At 54.2% G+C, this 8,824-nt stretch overlaps 2 protein-coding genes across 2 annotated transcripts; one reads left to right on the plus strand and one right to left on the minus strand.

Annotated features, from left to right (window-relative positions):
- The first annotated feature begins 1,485 nt into the window (after nt 1-1,485).
- Nucleotides 1,486-4,753, plus strand: LOC119353813 (proteasome subunit alpha type-6-like). Its single transcript, XM_037620495.1, has 9 exons — nt 1,486-1,600; nt 1,709-1,809; nt 1,924-2,011; nt 2,699-2,795; nt 3,100-3,158; nt 3,282-3,367; nt 3,568-3,663; nt 4,253-4,312; nt 4,422-4,753. The coding sequence occupies exons 1-9, from the start codon at nt 1,486-1,488 to the stop codon at nt 4,524-4,526; spliced, it is 807 nt and encodes a 268-aa protein (XP_037476392.1). The 3' UTR covers nt 4,527-4,753.
- A 65-nt stretch (nt 4,754-4,818) lies between these two features.
- Nucleotides 4,819-6,817, minus strand: LOC119353812 (protein STRICTOSIDINE SYNTHASE-LIKE 4-like). Its single transcript, XM_037620494.1, has 6 exons — nt 6,550-6,817; nt 6,243-6,461; nt 6,041-6,108; nt 5,710-5,946; nt 5,500-5,632; nt 4,819-5,418 (listed from the first exon to the last, which is right to left on the minus strand). Exons 1-6 carry the CDS (start codon nt 6,697-6,699, stop codon nt 5,116-5,118), a joined length of 1,110 nt encoding a protein of 369 aa, XP_037476391.1. The 5' UTR covers nt 6,700-6,817; the 3' UTR covers nt 4,819-5,115.
- Nucleotides 6,818-8,824: the final 2,007 nt, after the last annotated feature.

The raw sequence follows: 8,824 nt of genomic DNA on the forward strand, positions 1-8,824 counted from the left end.
GCGAGGTGGCGCGGGGTGGTCCGGCGACCGAGGCGGCGGGGCAGGACGCCGGCGAGCATGGCGGCGGCGGCGAGGCATACAGCGGCGAGCAGCGGCGTCGGGCGCGGCCCGGCGATGAGGTCCGGCGCGGCCTGGGCGCGCAAGAGCGGCGGCGGGCGCCTCCGGGGCCGGGCGGGCCTGACTCGGGCCCCACGGGCCGCGACAGAGGAGAGAGAGGCGCGGGCAAGGTGGCGGCGTCCGATTGGGTGAGGGCGGTGGCGGCGGTGACGTGGCGGCTCCCCATTGGTCGGAGTGAGGTGGCCGGGCGGGGTGGACATGTCCGGCCGCCGGGCGGACGTGTCCGGCGGCGCAAGGAGGACGAAGGTTAGGGTTTGTACCGCAAATATTTCAGAGGGGATCACATATTTATAGGTAGAGGGAGCTAAGAGAGTCCAAATGAGGTGCGGTTTTTGGCCACGCGATCGTGATCGAACGACCGAGATGATGGAGCAGGTTTAGGTGGGTTTTGGGCCACTTTGGAAGGGTGTTGGGCTGCAACACACACGAGGCCTTCTTGGTCCCTCGGTTAACCGTTGGAGCATCAAACGAAGTCCAAATGGTACGAAACTTGACAGGCAGTCTACCGGTAGTAAACCAAGGCCGCTTGGCAAGTCTCGGTCCAATCCGGAAATATTTAATCCCCAAACGAAAGAAAGGTAGATATGACCACCGGAGGAGAACGGAGCGCCGGAATGCAAAGCGGACATCGGAGAAAATGTTCGGATGCATGAGACGAACACGTATGCAAATGAAATGCACATGATGACATGATATGCAATGCATGACACGCAAGCAATGACAAGGCAACAACAGCGAATAACTGGAGGACAGGTGGCACATCGGTCTCGGGGCGTTACAACTATCCCTCTAACCCCTCCACACCCTTCTTCTCCGGCACTGGCAGCCCACCCCAGACCTTGAACAAGCATCCTCCTTGCCTCCACCTGTGACATCACGACCAGCCACGTTGCCGCTCGCTGCGCCTCGTTCTTGGCGAGCCCTGGCCAAGGACGCCGCCGCATCCCCATCTCCGACCCGGGCGCTGTGCCTTCTTCCACAATTTGACTTATCCAGCGTTCTTCCAGGCAAGTGCCAAATAGCAAAACTTTTTTTCTTCATTTTTTTGAGATGGAGGATATCGGGGCCGTGCTGGCCCAAAGTCTTCTTATTTTGAGAAACCAGCCCAGGCTCTTTCTGTGGCGCAGGTCCACGACAATCGGGGGCTCTCGGGCTGCAATCAGGTGAGCAAATAAATCGAGCAACAAAGTGGGCCGCGGAGCGAGTGGCGGGCTGGCGGCAGCGAGTGAAGCGAAGCGCCGCCTCTCTTTCTTTCCCCCGAAGAAGAACCCGCACGACACAGGCCGCTTCCTCCGGCCTCCTCCCCCACCCCTCGGCCCTCCCCTCACCCGCAGCAGCGCACGTGCCTGGCCGGAGCCGAGAGCGGCGATGTCTGGCCGCGTCGGCGAAAGCAGCAGCCGCCGCCGCCGCACCGCGGCGAAGCCCCCGCGCTACGACCGCAGCATCACCGTCTTCTCCCCCGAGGGCCGCGTCTTCCAAGTCGGTCAGTACGCACGCTTCTCGCACCCCCGAAATCGAGCTCCGCCCCCGCGTCGCCGCCTCCCTTGCCCGCCCTAGCTCCGTGACGATATTCCTGTGCTGTCCGTCGCAGACTACGCCCGCAACTCCGTGAAGCTGGAGGGGATCACCTCCGTCGCCGTGCGCGGCGCCGACTCCGTCTGCGTCATCACCCAGCGGACCAAGGCACCGGCGGTGAGTTCGCGCGCGCTGGCCAGCACTGCTGAATGCTGCTCGATCGGGCGCAAACCGACGACCATCTCGTGATTTTGGGGAGTAATCGGTGATTTCGTGCTCGTTGCATTTCAGGACCCGTTGCTGGACACAGCGGACCCCGCCTTCATGCACCTGTTCCAGATCACCGAGCGGCTTGGTATGCTGGCCACGGGAATGCCAGGTGAGGTGACTGATCCTCTCTGCGTGCGGACTCCGTCAGTTCTAATCTCTTGTGTACTGATCCTGTGCACGCAATTTGATCCCACTGGTGATTAATTCGCACCTGCATTGCGACTTGTGAGATCGAGTAGGACTTTACCTATGGAGGGTTTTGCTTTCCATCCGGAAGTACTTGCTAGAACACCTTGATTCTACTGTGAATTGTGCACTTCTAGGATACTTTGATGAACCGGGAGTAATGTTAATTTTTCAGGTTGGATCAGTGGAGTACTATTGTGAATGATGATCCATTTGAATGTCTAAAACCTTGGGTTACAGTGTACGTAATTATGTCAGCCAGGTCCTTAATTAGGGAACTCTTAAATTTTTCAGCGTGAATCGTGATCTTTAGCTGGGTGTTGCCTTGTGCAAGTAGTTAATCTATCTGACTAGTTATGATACTTGTTATGATTGCACTGGACTGTTGATTTAGTACCTCCTTTTACTTCTGGAGTATTGAACATCTATAATGGTTTTGAAACTAGCAATTAATTGTCCTGGCCCTTAATCTGAACTTTAAATCTCAAAAAACTACATATGCCTTACGTACAGCATTACGAGGCCAATAGAGTTTAGCAGGACATGATGATACACTGCCATTTTATCTGTCTATTTCTGGATTATTGACGGGCCTTTTTCTTCACTGAAGCTGACGGGAGAGCATTAGCTCAGCAGGCAAGGAACGAAGCTGCAGGGTTCCGTCACAAGTGGGGATATGAAATGCCTCCTAAGATGTTGGCGCAATGGTAAGATTTGCTCTTAAGTAAGTACATGACGCAAGCAGCACAGATGAAAACAAAAACTATATTTCGCCTGAGAACATTTAAAACGCCCTTCATCGGCGCGTATTATCAGTTGTCATGTTGAAGATATGGGAAGTGATGATGAGAACATTTTTCCGCCAAAAAATATTGCTTGTACTTTAGTACCAGAGCTTACATTCTGTGTGCTAAGCTATATGTACACTTTCCTTGGTTCAGTAACTTGGCACACTTCATTCATTTCAAGCCATGCTTTACGTTTAGCCAGTTGTATTTTGATTGTCTACAGGTTGGGAGACAGAGCACAAGTTCGCACCCAGCATGCTGGCATGAGACCTTACAGAGTTGGTTAGTCCTACTTCTTCTGACTTTGTGTATGAGAGAGTGGTGAAACTTGTCAGCATATTATGTTTCCTTATGTTCTAATAAAGGTCTTATTCGTTAGTCCAATCCTTTTAACCTCCTTCACAGTTGCTACGGTCGTGGGAATTGATGAAGAGAAAGGAACTCCAGATCTCTTTACATGTGATCCTGCTGGACAAGTCCTTGGCCACAAGGTATCAAAGAATTTTGTGCTGTGCTCATAAACTTGTATTCATCAAAATGCAAGAGTCGCATTTCTGCTGATGATTATTTAGTTATTCTCAAGCAGTAATGTGGATGGCCAAAAAATTTGCGATAAGATACCACGCATAAATTAGGAGCATCTATACATGAGTACAAGGAGTAACTAGATTCACTGATGTCCTCTCCTCAGGCAACCAGCGTAGGTCTCAAGGACCAGGAAGCTATCGAGTTTCTCGAGGAAGCAATGGCGGCCAATTCTTCTTTATCATTCCAGGAAACCATGGAGGTGAGCATAAGTGCATAACATTAACAGTATTATCGAACAACAGACATAATTATCGTATACAAAACCTCATGCTACAAGGAAACACAGACAAAAATGATGGACCACGAGCACGAGTTGATCGTATTTCCTATTGTCTTTTCACAAAGCCTGTAACTCGTTCAGTTGATTTAGGAATAGTTTGCTGACATATTATTAACAGTACTGCCATTTATACTGCTAAGAAAGCAGACAGCAGGCCGTCAACTATTTCGTTGTTCCTACTTGTGGTTTCCGAGGAAATCATGCTGTCAAGTATCGGCAGTTGTATAGCATATTAGTTCAGGACATTTTTTCTTCCAGCAATCGTGAAGTTGCGGCTGGCATGATCTATTTGGATTCTCATGTTTTTTGGGGCATATTTATCTGTGCAGCAGCATCTTGAGCTCATGTTGTTAATTATAGTCGTTTGTCTATGAGTCTCAGCTTGGTTCCCTGCGCTTCCAATAAAAGCAGAGCTGGCCTATTTGACTGTAGCCTCAAAGTTTTCCTGAATCAGCTCAGTGGCACTTCAAGCTCATTGTGATTTTATCTTCCTCTCTTGGTTTTCCAGATGGCAGTGTCTGCACTGCGACACGTCCTGGAGGATAATAGCCAAGGCCATGACATCGAGGTAATGCAATTGTAATTAATTAATGTTGTAGCAGTAGTATCTACGGATATGCTGATGTATTTTGCACATCACCTTTTGCTGAGCAATGCAAGTGAAATCTATGCTCCAGGTGGGAGTTGTCAGGAAGAATTATCCGATCTTCAGAACGGTGTTGAGGCGCATCTACAAAAATCCGCTTGCAGGGCAGAGCATCCTGGATGGAGAAGGCCAGTAATATGCGAATTTGTCATGAGATTGATAGGACTGCAATTTCTCCTAGTCGGTAGCGTTTTAGCGTGGGGTCTCATTTCAATCAGGCAGCCACAAAAGTCAGAACACACCTGCTCAACCGTCGGTCATTTGAGTCTTTTACACTGAACTTCAAACCATAACTGATAGCAGTACTATCTGACTGCTTAGGGCATCTTCAATGGTTGTAACTTGTAAGATAGTTGTTGGTAGACTTTGTCACATAGGATTTTTGATGATGTATCATACAATAAAGGAGAAAAGAGAGGAAGGTTGTATGTACATGAACCAACACACCTTGCACAAGCTCCAATGTAGAATGAGAGAGCACCTTATTTATTATCTTACATCCTATTGGACAAACTACATACAGTTGTTGTATGTTAAGATGTTGGTTGATGACATGCCATATTTTACCAACAAGCTAACATATAAACGCTAACATATAAACTGTTGGAGATGCCCGAAGCAGTGCATGACACAGTGCTGAATCTGTCATCTACAGTGAGATTGAGATTCCCGATGACTTTTATTATTCTGAGGGCGATGGATGATGAAACTTCACCGTCTAGGAACTAGGAAGAAGCCGCCGCCTGTCCCTGTGCCTGTGCTACCTTGGCCAGAGATAGCTTGCCCACGAAGTTCGTCGCGAGGCTCCCGAAGAAGAGGTCTCCGTTGAACTCCGTCACTGAAGTGATGAAGTTGATCACCTTCCCTTCTGTGTCGTCGAGCACGCGGAGGACCTCGCCGTCCTCCGACACCTGCGCCACCATCGCCCCCTTCCCCGTGGCGTGGACCGCGTCGAGCAGCGCCGGGAACGAGGCGACGACCCTCTTCGTGAACGTCCAGCGCATGACCAGGTCCAGCCACGGCGACCTCTGCACGCAGATTGAGCAACCAAGAGTATGATTGAGCTGGTACGGTATCCAAGTTGGTGAGCTGAGGTGTAGACTAGTAACCTGGATAAGGGCGATCCAGAAGGAGCCGTCTGGCGCTAGCTGGATGTTATCCGGAGACCCGGGAAGGTCGCCGACGAACGTCTCCGCCTGGCCGGTCTTGTCTCCCTTCAGCCACAGCCTCGTGCATTTGAACCTGCACCTCACAGAATTGAGCTGATGCCTGCAGCAAGACTGACTAGTGTGAAGTGCAGGGCGTGCCCAGGTGCTTACCTCCCTGTCTCGCAGACGATGACGAAGGCCTCGTCCCGTGACAGGGCGACGCCGTTGGCGAAGGAGAGGTTGTCGAGCGCGACGGACGCCTTGCCGGTGCGCGGGTCGTACTTGAGGAGGCGGCCGGTGGGTTGGGACTCGACGTAGGCATGGAACCACCGGTCGAAGCCGAACCTGGTGCTGGCGTCGCTGAAGTACACCGTGCCGTCCGATGCCTCGATCGCCTCGTCGGCGAACCTGCCCGTGTGGAGGAACACGGGGAAACGATCAGTACGTACAGCCACAGGCACGCTGCAGTTTTCTGCACGATGAACACGAAGACGAACCGAACCTGATCGTGGAGCCTTCGACCGTTGAGGCGAGGATGGTCACACGGCCCTCCTCAACTCGCAGCAGTCCCTGCCAAACCCACACCAAAGGAGAAATTTTCCAACAGTTGAAATGATTGTTCGTGGTACGAATGATTCTGTCACGCGGCGGCGCATGCAACTGCCGGCGCCGGCCGATTGATCCTGTTGTGCGTACGTGCGTACCTTGTCGGCGTCGCAGACGAGCACGCTGCCGTCGGCGGAGGGCGCGATGCCGAGCAGGCCCGTGCCGCCGACGAACCGCCACTGCTCCCACGACCCGTTGGGGTGCATCCTCTGCAGCCACCCGTCCCTCGTCGCCGTGTACAGCGTCCCTCCCGCCGCCGCGTCCACGTACACGTCCTCCGGCGCGCTCAGCTGCCCTTCCCCCAGCTTCTCCAGCCCCTGCATATACCAGACCATCAGGCCATCGGTACGCGGCGTGACACGGCAAGATTACTCTAGCACGACTGGCAAGGAACGAACGACTGACCTGGAGGAGGTTATTAGGCCGGTAGCGCGCGGCGGGCGGTGGCGGCCGCGGCGACGGGAGCGGCTGGATGGGGCAGTTGAGCGCGACGTGGACCGCCAGCGACACGACCACGGCCACCGCCGCCGTGCCGAACAGACCACCGAGCGCCATGACGAGACAGCACTGAAGTGAATAACGAAGCTGTGGCGATCGAGTGGTACTGGCTGGCAGCACGGGCCGAGGCTGGATGGTGTGCTGGACTAACGCGGTGCCGTGCCGGAATAGCACGGTTGAACTGTACTTATCCTGAGCCGATGGAAATCGGGGTTTGCACCTTTGCGCCGCGGGATGGATGAGTTTGGGCAGGTTTCGCAGGCGACGAGGGCGTGGTCCAAGAAGCGCCGCGTCTGCACGGATGGTGTATGATTGCACGATGTATTGTTCTTCGTGCATAGGCACGTATATATGATGTACAAAGGTGAGTTATGGACCTCAACTATATAAAGAACTAAGAGGCGGGCCTAATACACAATATGCACATAACACATATACTCAACACCCCCCGCAGTCGAAGCGGCACCGCGGCTGACGCAAAGACTGGACCGGAACTCCTTAAATGACGCCGTAGCCCGTAGGCAATCCTTTGGTCATGATATCGGCAAATTGTTGGGAAGTAGGGACGTGCAAAACATGAATATGGCCAAGGGCAACCTGTTCCCGAACAAAATGAATATCCAACTCAATATGCTTGGTCCGTCGATGATGCACCGGATTAGCGGAGAGGTAGACCGCCGAGACGTTGTCGCAGTAGACCACCGTGGCACGGTCAACAGGGCAAGAGAGCTCCTGAAGCAGCTGGCGAAGCCACGAACACTCGGCGACGGCGTTGGCCACCGCACGATACTCAGCCTCAGCACTGGAACGAGAAAAACCGTAGGCTGCCGCTTGGACGACCACGAGATGAGTGAGGGTCCAAGATAGGCACAATAGCCCGAAGTGGAGCGACGAGTGTCAGGGCAGCCCGTCCAGTCTGCATCGGAGTAGGCGGTGAGGGCGGTGTCGGCGGAGGCGTGAAGCGTGACGCCAAGATCCATAGTGCCACAGATATAGGGAGAATCCGCTTGACGGCAGCCCAGTGAATGTTTTGAGGAGCATGCATATGAAGACACACCTGCTGCACGACATACTGAATCTCCGGTCGAGTCAGAGTGAGGTACTGGAGAGCACCAACGATAGACCAATGGAAAGTAGCATCCAAAGTAGGAGAACCATCCGTGGCAGAAAGCTTGGCCTTCGTATCAACAGGCGTAGCGGCGGGCTTACAGTTAAGCATGCCAGCGCGCTCGAGGAGCTCGTGAGCGTACTTCCACTGATGAAGGAAGAAGCCATCCGGACGACGCACCACCTCGACACCGAGAAAGTAGTGCAAAGGACCCAAGTCCTTGATGGCGAACTCAGCGCGAAGACGAGCCGTGAGCTGACTGAGGAGACCAGCCGTACATGCCGTCAGGATGATGTCGTCGACATAGAGCAGCAAGTAGGTCATGTCAGAGCCCTGATGATAGACGAAGAGAGAGGCGTCCGAGCGGGTAGAGCGGAACCCAAGCTGGTGGAGAAACGCCGCGATGCGCTGGTACCAAGCGCGCAAAGCCTGCTTGAGTCCGTACAAGGACCGCGAAAGCAGGCACACGTGGTCGGGAAGCGCCGGGTTAACAAACCCGGTGGGCTGCTGGCAGAAGACCTGCTCCTCGAGGTGACCATGGAGGAAGGCGTTGGAGACGTTCATCTGGTGCACCGGCCAAGCACAGGAGACTGCAAGGTGGAGAACCGTGCGTATCGTGCCGGGCTTGACAACCGGAGCGAAGGTGTCGGTGAAGTCAATGCCAGCACGCTATCGGAAGCCACGAACGACCCAACATGCTTTGTAGCGATCAAGGGTACCATCAGGACGGAGCTTATGTTTAAAGACCCACTTCCCAGTAATCATGTTGGCGTGCCGGGGACGGAGAACAAGCTGCCACGTCCGGTTGCGCAACAGGGCGTCAAACTCCTCTTGCATCGCAACCATCCAGAGCGGGTCACGAAGAGCGGCTCGAACGGAGGACGGCAATGGTGATGGCTCAGAGGTGGATGCCGCATGGACGTAGTCAGCCGAGGCGTAGCGCGAGCTCGGGCGAAAAATGCCCGTACGGGCGCGGGTGACCGGACCGGCCACAGGCGCTGGGGGGGCCGCGGGCGCCGGTGGCGCAGGGGGTGCCGCGGGGGCCGCGGGCACTGGGGGGGCCGCCGGGGCTGC

Source organism: Triticum dicoccoides, chromosome 2A (genome assembly GCF_002162155.2).
Source record: "Triticum dicoccoides isolate Atlit2015 ecotype Zavitan chromosome 2A, WEW_v2.0, whole genome shotgun sequence".
In the NCBI taxonomy this organism is placed as follows: Eukaryota; Viridiplantae; Streptophyta; class Magnoliopsida; order Poales; family Poaceae; genus Triticum; species Triticum dicoccoides.

Coding starts and splice junctions, on each gene's coding strand:
- LOC119353813 (XM_037620495.1), top strand. CDS start 1,486: ATGTCTGGCCGCGTCGGCGAAAGCAGCAGCCGCCGCCGCCGCACCGCG. Junction 1,601..1,708: donor GGGCCGCGTCTTCCAAGTCG/GTCAGTACGCAC, acceptor TGTCCGTCGCAG/ACTACGCCCGCAACTCCGTG. Junction 2,012..2,698: donor GCTGGCCACGGGAATGCCAG/GTGAGGTGACTG, acceptor TCTTCACTGAAG/CTGACGGGAGAGCATTAGCT.
- LOC119353812 (XM_037620494.1), bottom strand. CDS start 6,699: ATGGCGCTCGGTGGTCTGTTCGGCACGGCGGCGGTGGCCGTGGTCGTG. Junction 6,462..6,549: donor GGCCTAATAACCTCCTCCAG/GTCAGTCGTTCG, acceptor TGGTATATGCAG/GGGCTGGAGAAGCTGGGGGA. Junction 5,947..6,040: donor GTCGAAGGCTCCACGATCAG/GTTCGGTTCGTC, acceptor CCACACGGGCAG/GTTCGCCGACGAGGCGATCG.